The sequence below is a fragment of the Rhinopithecus roxellana genome, chromosome 4, assembly GCF_007565055.1.
Source record: "Rhinopithecus roxellana isolate Shanxi Qingling chromosome 4, ASM756505v1, whole genome shotgun sequence".
Lineage (NCBI taxonomy): Eukaryota > Metazoa > Chordata > Mammalia > Primates > Cercopithecidae > Rhinopithecus > Rhinopithecus roxellana.
In genome coordinates, this window is record NC_044552.1 from 34,863,777 (window position 1) to 34,880,618 (window position 16,842).

General features: G+C 47.4%; 2 protein-coding genes across 2 annotated transcripts in view; one reads left to right on the top strand and one right to left on the bottom strand.

Moving 5' to 3' along the window:
- The window catches only part of TREML4 (triggering receptor expressed on myeloid cells like 4), a 111,726-nt gene that overhangs the window by 1,356 nt on the left and 93,528 nt on the right, over positions 1-16,842 (top strand).
- The window catches only part of TREM2 (triggering receptor expressed on myeloid cells 2), a 33,333-nt gene continuing 19,253 nt past the window's right edge, over positions 2,763-16,842 (bottom strand). The window contains 6 exon segments of the mRNA XM_010389759.2: positions 2,763-3,049; positions 3,143-3,275; positions 3,277-3,337; positions 4,074-4,164; positions 5,535-5,885; positions 7,337-7,441. Of these exon segments, the coding sequence (XP_010388061.2) occupies positions 3,033-3,049; positions 3,143-3,275; positions 3,277-3,337; positions 4,074-4,164; positions 5,535-5,885; positions 7,337-7,376 (693 nt within the window). The 5' untranslated portion in view covers positions 7,377-7,441 and the 3' untranslated portion in view covers positions 2,763-3,032.

The window sequence follows — 16,842 nt, forward strand, 5'->3', positions numbered from 1 at the left end:
CACTCCCATCTCCTCCCTTCTCACCTCCTTTTTTCCTCTTTTTCCTTCCTTCCTTCCTTTGGGAACAAGGGAGTGAGGAATGGGAAACTGGGAGCAGGAGCTTAAGAAAACTAGTTAATGTGTTAAACTGGGCCTTGTGGAAGTGGAAGATTGGGTGACCAACCTCCCCTTTTTGCTTGGGACTGAGGGGTTTCTTGGGACTGAGGGGTTTCATGGGACTTTCTGTGCAAAAACTGAAAAAGTCCTGAACAAACCAGAATGGGTCACCCTAGTTGGTGATGTGCTTGCATCTGTCTTGCCAATGTAGATCAGGCTTTCTCTGATTGCCTTAGAAGGAAGTTATTTTCATAGTAACAAGCCACCCGGGCATGTTGTATGAAGAGGTGAACTGTATTCAACGCTGGACTAAGTGTTGAATATGGTCCACTGCTGGGTGCTGGGACAGAGGTGACCAGGCAAGTTCCTGGCCTTCACAGAGGCATCATGTTGCTGGGCGTTAGATGGAGGAACCAGTGTTTATTGAGGACCTACTATGTGCTAGTCGCCTGGCCAAGGACCTTCACAATGTTATTTCTTTCCTTTTTTTTCTTTTGAGACAGAGTCTCACTCTGTTACCCAGGCTGGAGTGCAGTGGCGCAACCTTGGCTCACTGCAACCTTGGCCTCCTGGGTTCAAGCGATTCTCTGCCTCAGCCTCCCACATAGCTGGGACTACAGGCACGCACCACCATGCCCGACTAATTTTTGTCTTTCCTTTTTTTTGTACAGACAGTGTTTTGCCATGTTGGTCAGGCTGGTCTTGAATTCCTGGCCTCAAGTAATCCACCCCCCTCAGCCTCCCAAGGTGCTTGGATTATAGGCGTGAGCCACCATGTCCGGCCACAAATGTTATTTCTTTTAACCCCACAAAAACCTTGCAAAGTAGGGGAAGTGGGTGTTTTGTTTATTTATTTCTACAAGCGAGGGCACTGAGGTTGAGAGGGATTGAGGAGGCTGCCTAAGGTATCTTAATAGGAGGCAGAGTTGAAATTTGAGGCCAAATGGCCTCACTCCCCTTCAGTCCAGAGTGCTCCCAGAGTTTGAGGCAGGGGAGCCTGGGTGATTCCAATCCAGAGGGCAATGTCTCTGACACGGCAGAGAAGGAAAGAGAAAAGGCCAAGCTCCCATGAGGAGGAAAGCCTGATTCTGGGCTGGGACTGACGGCAGCCACTGCCCTGAGCACAAGGCAGGCTGCAGGGAGCCTCCCAGGCCATGTCATCAGCACTGGTGCCCACAACAGGGGTGGGAGGGAGGTGGAGAAGGTGCAATTTGGGCTCGGCTCATTCTTGGTGTCTACCTGTGCCCTGGATCTATAGGAAGGGGGCACTGCCCCAGGACACAATAAGGAAGTTTAATGTGCCCCTGAGCCAGGCAGGCCATGGGAACACAGACTGGACCAGAATCCTAAGGCTCCAGGGCAGGGAGCCAGTGGAGCAGCTTACATTGGGAGTGGACAAGGCAGGGTTGGGGCACAGCTGGAGCCAGGGAGTGACATGTTGAAGTGAGGCTGGAACATGAGGGCCGTGCCGGGAGCTCCATCCTGGTGATTTAAACCTTAGGTGCCCAAGCCCAGGTTAGGTGGCAAAGCAGCCATGTGAGCGGTGGCCACAGGGGATCCTGGGCATCCACTTCTCTTGGGCCCAGTCCAGAGAGCCCAAGAATATGACCAACTCACTTCTTTCCCCTGCAGCTCACCCTCAGGGGAGTCTCCTCCCAGTTTCCCCCAGAGTCTTGGCCAGGGTGGTGTGTGTGTTGAAGAGAGAGATGAGGTTGCATGAGCTGCCCTGGCTGTTCGCTCGCCCTGAATACTCCTCCCCGTGATGTCTTCATGGTTTACTTCCTGGCCTCCTTCAAGTGTTCCTCACCTTCTGGCTGCTGCATTTAAGATAGTATCATCCCCTGTCCCTGCACACCCATACTCCTAACCCTGCTTGATTTTAATTTTTTCTTCAGCACGTTTTGCCTCTAACAGGTAATCAGATGGACTTATTTACTGTGTGCATTGTCTGTCTCCTCTCCTCCCACTAAAGTGAGCTCTGTGCGGGCACAACTCTCGCCTGTTTTGTCCACTGTTGTATTTCCAGTGTTCAGAATAGCACTCGCCACAGACTAGTTGCTCGAACTAATACTTGTTGAATAAATAAGTAGGAGTGAGTTAGAGGAAAGAACACCTTGAATGCCAAGTGAAATTTGGATTTCCAGGCTCTACTTGGGATTTTGGATAAGTTCCTTTCCCTTGTTGAGCCTCAGTTTCCCTTCTATATGATGAGGGGCTTGAACCATCAGTTCCCAGTTTGATATGCTGTACATTATCAAGCCCTTGTCATTTCTCCAAAGGCGAAGTGACATGATAAAAACAGAGTTCTAAGGAGATGAATGGACGAGTCTGCCAGGAGTTGACCTTGATGGGGAGGAACTGAGTCAGCTGGAGGGGGCCTTGAGGCAGGGATGTCCCATAATCCACGGGAAGCTGATGGAGAGGGTGAATGCGGGGGAGGAGAGCAGAGGAAGACTGGATGCTAGAGAAACCCCAGAGGAGGAGGCAGAACTTGGCAATCTGATCTAGGGAAGGGAGGAGAGAGAAGAAAAAAACTGGCCGATTGAAGCCTGTGAGAATGGAGGGATGTGGTATCTTGTGGTCCTGCACCTCAAGGAGCAAGATCTCTTATCTTTTTGTCATCCAGATTCATTTTCTTACCCCTGTGGAAGAAAATGAGACTTTCATGAAGCCCACAACTATCCAGTTAAATATGACAGTCTTGGATTTATTTGTGAGTGTTTAAAATGTCCAATGTTCAGAAGTTGTCAGGTGTTCTTACCACCTCCCTGCTCCCTCAAATAGTCCCTGCTTCCAGGGTCCAGGAGAAGCAGTGTTCAGGCAGAGTAGTCTCTTGCCAGAGCAGAACAAGGAGTCCTGGTGGCCAAGTAGCACGTATACAGGCTGGACTGGTCCCTGATGTGACTTCTCCTGGGCTTTTCCTCCCATCGTCTTCCTCACGTGTCTGTCAGCCCTGCAATAGTCCAAGGACTCATGTGGCCCCTCTCAGCACCACCTTCCATCCCTGCCAAGTCCACCCTCGATTGGCTGTGCTCTCCAAGCTCACCTGGCAGAGTTTGGAGCTGGTGCCCTGGGTCATGGCCACAGTCTGGTTCACTAGGTGGATGTGTCCCTGGCTTCTGTCCATGCCAGGCTGCAGCCCAGAGGGCGCTGGCTGCTAGAATCTTGATGAGAAAGACTGCAGGCCAGAAGGAGAAGGATGGAAGTGGGTGGGAAGGGGATTTCTCCTTCCAAGAGGCTCCTTGGAGAGACAAGAGGGCAGATGGGAGCCTTGAGATGACCTACAGATTAGAATCTTCTCTCAGGGAATGGGGAGAAACCAGGAGCTTCTAGGACCTCAGCACACCTCCCCACCCAGCACCACCCCTGGGATGGGTCTTTTTGGGGCTTTGGGAGCCCATAGTCAAGAGACTTGAGTTCTAGGCATGCTCTGCCACTAACCTGCTGAGTGCACTTAAACACACAACCTTCCGTCACTGAGCAGTTTTCTTCTGTATATAGTGCTATGCCACGGGGGTGTGTGTGTACACACATGTGTGCTCAGTGGTTATATGAGCAACGTTTAGACACCAGTACACAGGCATGGACCAGTCAGACTGATTCTGGTCCTACCAAAGAAGCAGAGATCTGGGGGTCTTAGCTTTGTACTAAAGTACTAAAACTTTCATTGTTACTGAATTATGGGAATGTCTGGGGCTGCCAGGGGAGGGGCGGGAGCTGGTATTCAGGAGTCTTAGAGCAGCTACTCTTTACAAACCATTATGGAAGTCTTCCAATAAATGAACAACTGACACAGTCACACTAACTAACTAACATGTAGCAGCTGGTGGAGGGGTGTTTAGATAAGACACATCCAGGGCCCTTCAGGCTCTAGTTGCCTTGTAATTTGTAGTTCAGGATGCCCAGCCCCCACCCCCTGTGGGGCTCTGCAGGGTGGAAGTCTGCCCACGGGGTTTAGGAAAGAACCATCGCTGTACCTGGAGATGCTGTGCTCCACATGGGCATCCTCGAAGCTCTCAGACTCCCCGGGGACCCAGAGATCGCCAGCATCCCGGTGATCCAGGGGGTCTGTGGGTGGCAAAGCCATGAGCCTCCAGCCCCTTCCTCCTCAAGGCAGGGGGAGAACCTTTATGGGTGGGGTGAGGTCCCCTGGGCACTGGTCCTATGTGGATCAAGTCATTACACTCCATAAGCCTCAATTTCCCCACTTATAAAGTGGGCAGTTAGGAATACTTCCTTAATAGCAGGGTTACCAGGATTCCATGAGGGCACCTCTGGGCAGTGTCTAGCACCTCATCAGAGCTCAGTAACTGCAACTCCCCACTCCTTCTGCACAGGGGCTAAGAAGAGCGAATGCAATCGTGGATGTACTTGAAAATCCTATCTAAACTGTCAATCTATCTACACAAGCTATGGGTTACTTTTATTTTTCTGTCTCCCTCTTGGGAGTTGGCTAAGGGAGTTCACTGCCACCCGCCATCCTTAGAAAAGCGGTGGAGGTGGGGTTTGTGTCTAGGGCTGGCAGTCTCGCCTGACCTCCCCATGTCAGGCAAATACTACTCCTGACCTCATTTCCATGGTAAAGAGCCATACTGGGAGAAGGGGTTGGAAAACAGGAGAGTCAGAAACGGCCTCTGTAACCATTCTCCTTTGGGGACACAGTTGTGTTCTGAAGACTCAAGCAGAAGGCCTTCTTGGAGGGTGGTCCCTGCGCAAAGCTTGGGGATGGAAAGAGACACCCTGGCCCACCTACTCCCACCTGGAATGATGATCCCAAGACAGTTCAGTAGCAGGAGGCTTGGAGCACATGTCGCACCCTGCCCCCAACTGCCCTGCCCCACAACAAAAACTCACCGGAACCCTGTGGGGTCAGCAGGACAGACACCACCCTCTCCATTTACAGATGAGAGAATGGAGGCCCAGAGAAGTGAAGCACATTGCCCAGCACAAGCAGTGTATTTTTCTAGGGGTGATTTTCTGTACCAGGTTGGTGCTTCACTTACGTTGATAGGACCATTGGTCAGTTGGTGAGGGAATAAATTAATCTCCTCCTCCTCCTTAAGGACCTCCCATCATGTTCACATGCTAACTGGATGGAGATGGATAAAGCTGTTTGGGCAAGCAGGGCTAAGGCCAGGCTAGTTCACAGAGTGCCTTAATGCAAAGTAGAGAAAGGTGCCCTTCTTGCAGGTGATGCAGCTCTGCACCAGGGAACACAGTCTGGCAAAAGGAGTCTGGGCTGAGGGCTGGATTTTGGCCCTCTTGTGCAGTGAGCAACCTGCACAACAATCCTTGGTAGCCCTGAGTAGGGAGATGAGACCCACACGATGGGTTTTCCCAGGATTCCTGAGAGCCCAGTGGGTGGTTCTGCACACAGATGCCCAAAACATGAGGCTTGGAACAGGGGCAGGCCAAAGAGGCAGCCACTGCCTACTCACCTGCCAGCACCTCCACCAGGACCTTCCTGAGGGTGTCAGCCTCACTGCCATGGAGGCTTTGGCACTGGTAGAGGCCCGCATCGTGGGGTTGTAGATTCTGCAGTGTAATGGTGAGAGTGCCGCCCAGGGTATCATCTGTGATGGCTGTGCTCCCATTCCGCCTCCTCAGGAAGGACAGCAGCCACAAGTTGTGCGTGCTGACCACACGCTGGCATGGGCCCTTCTCGCCCAGCTGGCGACACCAGGCCTTGCGCCTCCCCCAGTGCTTCATGGAGTCATAGGGGCAGGACACCTGCAGGGACTGGCCCTCCACGCCCTGGAACACTGTGGTGTTGTGGGCTCCAGACAGCTCTGGGGAGGAGACATTCATTCACTCCTTCATTTACCAAATACGCATTGAACACTTGCTCTGTGCAGTGACCCAAACAGACAAAAATCCTGCCCTGAAGGAGCTTAGGTTCTTATGCAAGTTGGGAGCAGGTGGCACAGCATGTGTCTGTGGGAAATTGGGAACCAGGAAACCTGGGACCTGGGTTTGGTTTTCTCACGGTTGGTCTTGCTGGGCCTCCTCGGAGAAGTAACTGACCCTCTCTGGGTCTATTCTGGAGACACTTGGTCTTAAAATCCCCTCCAGTTCTGTTCTGCATATCTCTTTGCTGTCATATGGGACTAGGATCTCTCCTCGTGTCCTGGGGCTGGCTCTCCCTGCCCCGCCACTGTTGCTTGCTCTGCAGCCGCCCACATTGGTACCGACTTTCCTGACCTTTAGCTTCCAGCTTCCCTATTTCTGTGGCTTTGTTCCCCTTTCAGGAAGGACCCGTCTCGGAGATATTTTGGGGGAGACATGAGGCTGCTATTTTGGGAACCCTCCTTAGGGCGGGGGAGATGGGCTTAGAGCACCAGCTTGTTGCTGGGGCAGGGGCTGCTGCAGAAGCCCCCAGAGCCCCCTGCTTTGACTTCTCTCTTGGTCCTCCCTTGCCTGCCATCTTCAACTATTACTGTGACAGAGGCTTGAAAGATAGGATTGGGAAGCTGGTGGCCTGCCTTTTGGAACTAGAGAGACCAGATGGGCAGTGGCCCTCTCCCAACTTACCACCTCCCATCCCTGCCTCAGGACCCCACCTTCCTCCCCGCCCCCACACCATCTAAAGCTGCAGGAACAAGACTCCATTTGGCACCATCTCTCCTCTTGCCCAGGTTTGTCCAGTGCTGTGGGGGAGCAAAAGGTTCACTTCCCTCAGTGGGAAGAAGCAGTTGTGTACAAAAATTTGGTGTGTCAATTCCCCGCAACTCAGTGATGGAAATCTCCAGGCCCCTCACCTCCCATCAAGAGCTGAGGACAAGAGGACCTTCAGAGCAGGGGAGAGAGTGCAGATGAAAGATGCAGATGAACATCCTCAGGTTCTTTCCTCTTTTATAACTGCAGGGGCTCATAATTAGTGGCTTATAATTTCAGAGCTATTATCAGTGCCAGCACCCCCCCCAAAGCTTCCCCCGACTGCCAGCCAGTGCCTGGGATGCCACCGTTAGCACTCCTTCCCTTCCAATGCAACCAGAGTGCACCAGCCCCTTACATGTCCACATGCAGGAAAAGTCTGAGGGTGGGTTTTGATACTGGGAGGGGAAGGAGGGTGTGAAGAATATGGGCAGGTTGGGGAGGAGAGGAGTGCAGAACAGGGCACTCAGGCATGCCAAGGACTGCCACCGCCTTCATAATTCACCCCAGGGCCCGCCACCTGCTCCCTAACCACATACTCAAAGTGAGGAAAAGAAGGCATCACAGGGCACAGAGAAGATCCTACCTGTGGCAAAGAGTAAGATGAGCAGCCGGAGAGGCTCCATGCCACCCTTCCCTGGCCAAGGGCAGATGCAGAGTGCCTTGTGCAAGATCTTGTCTTTCCCTTGAACTGCAGAAAAGAGAGGATCAGGCATGTCAGGCGCTGCCCACAGGAACTGGGCTCCTGGGGATTAAGCAATAGTCAGGACTGGGGTCTGGAGGCGGTGCAGGGTGGGGAGGGAGGGGGAGGAGGAGTCGGCCACTGCAGCATGGCAGAAGGATCCTGAGTCTCCCAGACCTCTGAGAAGCCAGCCCACCCTCCTGCTGGTGCCAGCCAGGGTGGCCCCCAGATGGCTGGGGCTGGTAAGGCCCTGCACTGCTCAGTTTCCTTGCAGAGCCTAGCCCAAGGATCACTGCCCTCACAGCAGTATTCAGACCCTCCACTAGCTACAATGCCTGCCGTCTTCTGGTTTCAGCCTTGCAAGAGTTGGAGAACAGTTGTGCCCTCAGAAACCAGGACCCTCACCCAGCTCTTCTTAGTTCTTCCCTCCAGGACTGTCATTCCTATAGTGTGGCAGCAGTTAAGTACACAGCTCTGGAGCCAGACTTCCTGTCTTTCTGGGTGTGTAACCACACATCCAAAACCTACCTGTGTCTGTTCCCGATCCATATAGTGGGAATAATGATAGTGCAAAGTGTTATCAGGAACACCACATGGGTTCCTATAGGTAAAGTGCTTTCCAGTAGGGCCTGACACACAGCATTCAACAAATATTAACTATTACCATTATCCTAGTTAGCAGGGAAAAGGGAAATGGGCTGTCCATAAGACAGAGAATTTTCTCTCCCACCTGGAGTTTTCTGCCCAAGTTTAGCCTTCTTGGAACTGTGGGGTGTCTCCTGTGCACATATGCTCACACTGGTGTTTATTTTGTGCACACACATGCTTGAACTTCTGATCATCCTATCCTACAGGACAGAACAGGGTATTTTCCAGAGTTCTGGGGGTAGGGGTGAGTTTTCCTACAGGTACAGGTTCCCATGAAGGGTGATCAAAGCACAGGGACCCACATGTGCAAAGGCACAGAGGTGTGAAATGGCCCAGTGAGTCAGGGATTGCATGGGGAGGCTTGAGGCAATTCTAGGAGTGGGAAATGGAGTTGTGCTGGGAGTGGCAGAAGAGGCTGGAGAAGCCTGCAGGAGCCAGTAGATTGTCAGGGTCTACTTTAGTTTCCTGCAAACACTCCCTTATTTGTTCTTTTATTCATTTATTTACTCATATTTACGGTGCGTCTACCTTATGGACAGGGAATGTGCTTGGAGATGGGGAGTTCATAGAGAAGAGAAGACAGGCCTCCACTCAAAGGGTCAACTGCCCAGCCTTGCCCCAAGGGCCTGGGGGCTGAAGATCACTCTGTAGGTACTCTTCTAGGGTCTGTTTCTAAAAGTCAGGTTTATTGGCCCATAATTTACATATACAAAAATTTAACCCTTTTAAATGTCTGCTTGTATAAATTTTGACAAACTCGAGCATCTCTATAACAACCACCGCAATCACCAGGTCTATGTAACACAATGCCATAATACAAAAAGGTTCATTTCACTCAAGCGAGAGCCCTTGTGCCCATTTTAGCCAGTCTTTTTCTCTCTAATCCAGGGCCTGGCAACTACTGAGCTGACATCTGTGTCTGTAGCTTCCTGCCCTTCCTAAAATGTCATAGACATGGAATTAAACATTATGTATCCTCTTGGATCAGTCTTCATTCACTCGTCAGAATAAATTCAGCATGCGTGAAGTTGCAGTTCTCAAGAATGTATTCATTTTTATTGCTAAACCATCTTCCATTCTATGGTTGGACCACAAGTAGCGTATTCATTCACCTGCTGATGGACATTTGGGTTTTTTCCAGTTTGGGACAATTATGACATTCATGTACATATATTTTGTGTGGACGTATGTTTCTATTATCCTTGGATAAAATCCTAAGAATGGGAGTGCTAGGTCACATGTAAGTGTACGTTTAAGTCTGTAAAAGCTGCCAAAGTCTTTTCCAAAGAGGCTGTACCATTTTTACTTCCTTGTCAACAGTTAATATTGAAAAAACCTTCCTAATAGGTTTAAGGTGATATCTCATTCAATTTTAACTTATATTTTTCTAATGAGTAATGATATTGGACATCTTTTTATTGTTTATTGCCATCTATACCTTCTTCAGCAAAGTATTTTGGACAAAGTGCAACACTTCAGTCCATTTGTAATTGTTTATTATTATTTTTTTAATTTTTTTTATTATACTTTAAGTTCTAGGGTACATGTGCATAATGTGCAGGTTTGTTACATATGTATACTTGTGCCATGTTGGTGTGCTGCACCCATCAACTCGTCAGCACCCATCAATTCATCATTTATATCAGGTATAACTCCCAATGCAATCCCTCCCCCCTCCCCCCTCCCCATGATAGGCCCCGGTGTGTGATGTTCCCCTTCCCGAGTCCAAGTGATCTCATTGTTCAGTTCCCACCTATGAGTGAGAACATGCGGTGTTTGGTTTTCTGTTCTTGTGATAGTTTGCTAAGAATGATGGTTTCCAGCTGCATCCATGTCCCTACAAAGGATGCAAACTCATCCTTTTTTATGGCTGCATAGTATTCCATGGTGTGTATGTGCCACATTTTCTTTCTTTTTTTTTTTTTTTTTTTTTTTTTTTTGAGACGGAGTCTTGCTCTGCCACCCAGGCTGGAGTGCAGTGGCCAGCTCTCAGCTCACTGCAAGCTCTGCCTCCCGGGTTCACGCCATTCTCCTGCCTCAGCCTCCCGAGTAGCTGGGACTACAGGCACCCGCCTCGTCGCCTGGCTAGTTTTTTGTATTTTTTTAGTAGAGACGGGGTTTCACCGTATTAGCCAGGATGGTCTCGATCTCCTGACCTCGTGATCCGCCCGTCTCGGCCTCCCAAAGTGCTGGGATTACAGGCTTGAGCCACCGCGCCCGGCCTGTGCCACATTTTCTTAATCCAGTCTGTCACAGATGGACATTTGGGTTGATTCCAAGTCTTTGCTATTGTGAATAGTGCTGCAATAAACATACGTGTGTATGTGTCTTTATAGCAGCATGATTTATAATCCTTTGGGTATATACCCAGTAGTGGGATGGCTGGGTCATATGATACATCTAGTTCTAGATCCTTGAGGAATTGCCATACTCTTTTCCATAATGGTTGAACTAGTTTACAATCCCACAAACAGTGTAAAAGTGTTCCTATTTCTCCACGTCCTCTCCAACACCTGTTGTTTCCTGACTTTTTAATGATTGCCATTCTAACTGGTGTGAGATGGTATCTCATTGTGGTTTTGATTTGCATTTCTCTGATGGCGAGTGATGATGAGCATTTTTTCATGTGTCTGTTGTCTGTATGAATGTCTTCTTTTGAGAAATGTCTGTTCATATCCTTTGCTCACTTTTTGATGGGGTTGTTTGCTTTTTTCTTGTATATTTGTTTGAGTTCTTTGTAGATTCTGGATATTAGCCCTTTGTCAGATGAGTAGATTGCAAAAATTTTCTCCCATTCTGTAGGTTGCCTGTTCAGTCTGATGGTAGTTTCTTTTGCTGTGCAGAAGCTCCTTAGTTTAATTAGATCCCATTTGTCAATTTTTGCTTTTGCTGCCGTTGCTTTTGGTGTTTTAGACATGAAGTCCTTGCCCATGCCCATGTCCTGAATGGTACTACCTAGGTTTTCTTCTAGGGTTTTTATGGTATTAGGTCTAACATTTAAGTCTCTAATCCATCTTGAATTAATCTTCATATAAGGAGTAAGGAAAGGATCCAGTTTCAGCTTTCTACTTATGGCTAGCCAATTTTCCCAGCACCATTTATTAAATAGGGAATCCTTTCCCCATTTCTTGTTTCTCTCAGGTTTGTCAAAGATCAGATGGCTGTAGATGTGTGGTATTATTTCTGAGGACTCTGTTCTGTTCCATTGGTCTATATCTCTGTTTTGGTACCAGTACCATGCTGTTTTGGTTACTGTAGCCTTGTAGTATAGTTTGAAGTCAGGTAGCGTGACGCCTCCAGCTTTGTCCTTTTGACTTAGGATTGTCTTGGCAATGCGGGCTCTTTTTTGGTTCCATATGAACTTTAAAGCAGTTTTTTCCAATTCTGTGAAGAAAGTCATTGGTAGCTTGATGGGGATGGCATTGCATCTATAAATAACCTTGGGCAGTATGGCCATTTTCACGATATTGATTCTTCCTATCCATAAGCATGGTATGTTCTTCCATTTGTTTGTGTCCTCTTTGATTTCACTGAGCAGTGGTTTGTAGTTCTCCTTGAAGAGGTCCTTGACATCCCTTGTAAGTTGGTTTCCTAGGTGTTTTATTCTCTTTGAAGCAATTGTGAATGGAAGTTCATTCATGATTTGGCTCTCTGTTTGTCTGTTATTGGTGTATAAGAATGCTTGTGATTTTTGCACATTAATTTTGTATCCTGAGACTTTGCTGAAGTTGCTTATCAGCTTAAGGAGATTTTGGGCTGAGACAATGGGGTTTTCTAAATATACAATCATGTCATCTGCAAACAGGGACAATTTGACTTCTTCTTTTCCTAACTGAATACCCTTGATTTCTTTCTCTTGCCTGATTGCCCTAGCCAGAACTTCCAACACTATGTTGAATAGGAGTGGTGAGAGAGGGCATCCCTGTCTTGTGCCAGTTTTCAAAGGGAATTTTTCCAGTTTTTGCCCATTCAGTATGATATTAGCTGTGGGTTTGTCATAAATAGCTCTTATTATTTTGAGGTACGTTCCATCAATACCGAATTTATTGAGCGTTTTTAGCATGAAGGGCTGTTGAATTTTGTGAAAAGCCTTTTCTGCATCTATTGAGATAATCATGTGGTTCTTGTCTTTGGTTCTGTTTATATGCTGGATTACGTTTATTGATTTGCGAATGTTGAACCAGCCTTGCATCCCAAGGATGAAGCCTACTTGATCATGGTGGATAAGCTTTTTGATGTGCTGCTGAATCCGATTTGCCAGTATTTTATTGAGGATTTTTGCACCGATGTTCATCAGGGATATTGGTCTAAAATTCTCTTTTTTTGTTGTGTCTCTGCCAGGCTTTGGTATGAGGATGATGTTGGCCTCATAAAATGAGTTAGGGAGGATTCCCTCTTTTTCTATTGATTGGAATAGTTTCAGAAGGAATGGTACCATCTCCTCCTTGTACCTCTGGTAGAATTCAGCTGTGAATCCATCTGGTCCTGGACTTTTTTTGGTTGTAATTGTTTGTTATTATCATTACTATTGAGCTGTGAAAATTCTTTATATTCTGGATAGCAGTCCTTTATCAGATATGTGATTTGCTAATATTTTCTTCTAGTCTGTAACTGTTTTTCTCATTTGCTTAGCAGCATTAGCAACATCTTTTTTTGTTTGTTTGTTTGTTTGTTTGTTTGTTTTGAGACAGAGTTTTGCTCTTGTCACACAGGCTGGAGTGCAATGACGAGATCTCGGCTCACAGCAATCTCCACCTCCCAGGTTCAAGTGATTATCCTGTCTCAGCCTCCCTAGTAGCTGAGATTACAGGCACCTGCCACCACGTCCGGCTAATTTTTTTGTATTTTCAGTACAGACGGGGTTTCACCACACTGGCCAGGCTGATCTCAAACTCCTGACCTCAGGAGATCTGCCTGCCTTGGCCTCCCAAAGTGCTGGGATTACAGGCATGAGCCACTGCCCCCAGCCTATGTGGGTAGATTCTGTTGCTGATGAAGTCCAATTCCTTGATTTTTCTTTTTACAATTTGTGTTTTTCTGTGCTCTGTTAAAAAGTTTACCCACCTCAGAGTCACAAATATTTCCTCCTATATTTTCCATTGGAAGTTTTATAGTTTTAGGCTTTGCATTGTGGTCTATTATTCATTTTTCATTAATTTTTGCATGTGGCATAAGATGCACTGTACAATTTTTTCAACATATGGATGTCCAATTGTACTAGCATAATTTGTTGAGAAGACTTTCTTTTCTTCATTGAATTACCTTAGTATATTTGTTGAAAATCAATTGACATGTAGGTCTAATTCTGACTGTTCTGTTCCATTGATCTATATATCTATTCTTTCTCCAATATCACACTTTCATGATAACTTACTGTAGCTTTACGGTAAGTCTTAAAATCAAACAGTGGTTCTTCAAAATTGTTTTGACTATTCTAGTTACTCTGCTTTGCCATGTAAAATATAAAATCAGCTTGTGGGCTTCTAATCCTCTTCTTCTCACCCCCAAAAACCTGTTGGGCTTTCAGTTGGGATTGCATTGACCCTATGGGTTAGTTCTGAGGGGAAATAGACAACACTGTTGAGTGTTCCAAGCGATGGACACAATTCAGCTGTCTGTTTATTTGTTTCGTCTATGATTTCTCTCATCGGTATTTTCAGTTTTTAGCATACAAATCTTACACATATATTGTTAAATTTCTACCTAAATATTTTATGATTTGGGGTGTTATTTTACATGATTCTAGCTTTCTGTTTCCTAGGCAGAACATAACTCGTCAGCTCCATAAGTTTTTGTCTTACTTTCTGGTCCATTTAAGCTGTATATTGGCCCCTTGTCCCCACACCTTCCCACATGAGGAAAAGATCTTTAAACATCATGGAAAAGTGAAGGCACCAAGAAATCCTTACCAATTACTCATAGCACACGTACATCAAATGCTCTTCCTTAAAATTGTGTTAATTTTCCTGATCCCTCGATCCTCATATTTGAGCACAGGAACAGTCCTGAACCACCCCGCTCCCAAGCACAGGATTCTTCTTTTCCCTTTGCTAAATCTGAGTTCAAAGACACCTGCCACCTCACATCTGGGCACAGGGCTTATGTCCGTCTGTCGTTACATCTGAACTTCATCACTCACCGATGTGTGCATTCATTCATGTGCCGGGCATGGTGTTACAGAACCATGGAGCCTTTGTGTTCCTAGATGTGATAGTGACCATTCCTGGGGAGGGAAAGCTTCAGAACCAGAAGCATGACTGGACACATGACATGCTCCTGATGTCTAACTTTAACTGAGACTTCACAGCTGCCTGGTCATCCTCTTCAGAACTCCTGGAGGCTCCCTAGTAAGCCCTAAAGTAACTGTTCCAAATCATCACTCTCCTCAAACACACACTTTTACTCTCTTCTCCTTTCTCCCTAGGAACAAATCAAGACGGTCAAGTATGAGCATCCTCACCCTCTTTCAGATCAGATCCTCCATTATCTTCCTATCCGCACACAGCCAACCTGAACAGCCAGGAAAGCACTAGGTGTTGGTCAGGACCATGGCCAGTGCCAGCCCCTGTGCTAGGATGGGGAGGCATGTGACTGGAATAGCCGACATAGGAACAGGCCTCTCAAAGCTGGAATAACCCCAATTTGATCAGGCTTATTGTCAGCCCAACCTGGGACAGCCCCTGCAAAGCCTTGCCTGAGAACTGGGCTTAAGGGGGTGGTTGGTGCTGTCCATTCCACCCTTGGCTGGGGCCATCAAACTACAAACATAAGAGCCCACAAATGCCATTCACTAATAAGTAGCCACTTAAGACTTCTCTTTTCCAGTTCCTTCTTTGATTCTGTTCTGCTTTTACTTTATCCTACCTTCCTACATCCAAACCCCTGCCTTCAAGTCTCAATCTTTATCCCACCTCTGATCTGGCTCAGACTTGACCCTTCTTCCCTTCTCTCTCTTTGTATTTGTACCATCATCCTCTGACACTTTCAGCTCAGACAGGTCTTCCATTTTAACACTTCCTATTTTCCAAGTTGAAGATCTCAGTTCCTATTCAGGGCCAATGACTCCCCTCTAAGCCAGGACATCTCCTGGGGGAGTGTGTGTGTGCACGCGAGTGTGTGATGGCACTAGACTAGGTCTCAGGCAGGCAGCAGGCCAGTCTGGCAGCAGCCAATGAGTCCAACTGAAGTGATGCAGGATGTTAAACCAAGGAAAGGGCTGGATGAGAACTCAGGAGATGAGACGAACCCAGGTGCTAAGACTGATGCAGACATCGCAGGCATCATAGGGCGGAGGTGAAAGCAAAGGGAACCTCTCCTGCCTCTTGATTCAATCAGAACTGCTCCAGATTCTGGCTGGGATCAGGAAGGATATCCAGCCTACACATGAGGGAAAAGTGTGGGCACTGAAGCCTGGGTGTGAAAGAAACTAAAAATACAGAGTAGGGGTTAAGTACATAGACTTTGGCTTCTTACAAATCTCTGCTTAAACCCAGCTCTGTTATTTACTAGTTATGTGGCTTTGGGAAAGTTTCTTAACTCTCTGAGCCTAGCTTCACTATCTGGGTATGTAAAGTTATGGCATATTGTTAATTGCAAAAAGAAAAAAAAAAGGTAGTCAGTATTATTTTCCTTCCTCCTCATTCTATTTCTCCCTGAAATCTTCCTTCCATCCTCCTGCCTCACTCCGTCCCAGATGTCCATTTCCTCTTCCCAGGTGACTGTTCTCTCTACCCTGGATGGTCCCTGGCAACTTGCTTCAGGTGACTGTTCTCTCTACCCTGGATGGTCCCTGGCAACTTGCTTTCTCTCCTAATCCTCTCCTAATCCTTTCTTCCAGGTCTTTGATTTCTCCACTCTGTCCTGTCCATACATTTCGTCTTCAAAAAAAAGAAAAGAAAAGAAAAAGTTTCGACCTTTTCACTCTGGAGAATTTAAAATATACACAAAAAGAGAAGTATAATAAGTGCCATCTACCAATAAGCCATCCTCAACCAGTTATCAACTCGTGGCCAATTTTGCTTGGTCCACTCACTCCAATGTCTTACGTATAATTTTGAAGCAAATCCCATACATAATATTAATTCATCCGTAATGATTTCAGCTAAGAGACTCCTTTTTGCAACTGAAAATAAAACCTAAGGACTTTCCAATTGTTTCAGTAATGTCATATATATATTCCAGGCTTAAAAAAAAGTTAGATCCAGATTGGGTGCCAAGATGGCCGAATAGGAACAGCTCCAGCCTCCAGCTCCCAGCATGAGCGACACAGAAGACAAGTGATTTCTGCATTTCCAACTGATGTACCAGGTTCATCTCACTGGGGCATGTCAGACAGTTGGTGCAGGAGAGTGGGTGCAGCCCAATGAGCCAGAGCCAAAGCAGGGCGAGGCATTGCCTCACCCAGGAAGTGCAAAGGGGAAGGGAATTCCTTTTCCTAGCCAAAGGAAACCATGACACACAACACCTGGAAAATCGGGTCACTCCCACCCTAATACTGTGCTTTAACAAGAGTCTTAGCAAATGGCACACCAGGAGATTATATTCTGTGCCTGGCTCAGAGGGTCCCAAGCCCAGGGAGCCTCCCTCATTGCTAGCACAGCAGTCTGAGATCTAACTGCAAGGTGGCAGTGAGGCTGGGGAAGGGGCGCCTGCCATTGCTGAGGCTTACGTAGGTAAACAAAGCAGCCAGGAAGCTCGAACTGGGTGGAGCCCACTGCAGCTTGAGGAGGCCTGCCTGCCTCTGTAGACTCCACCTCTGGGGA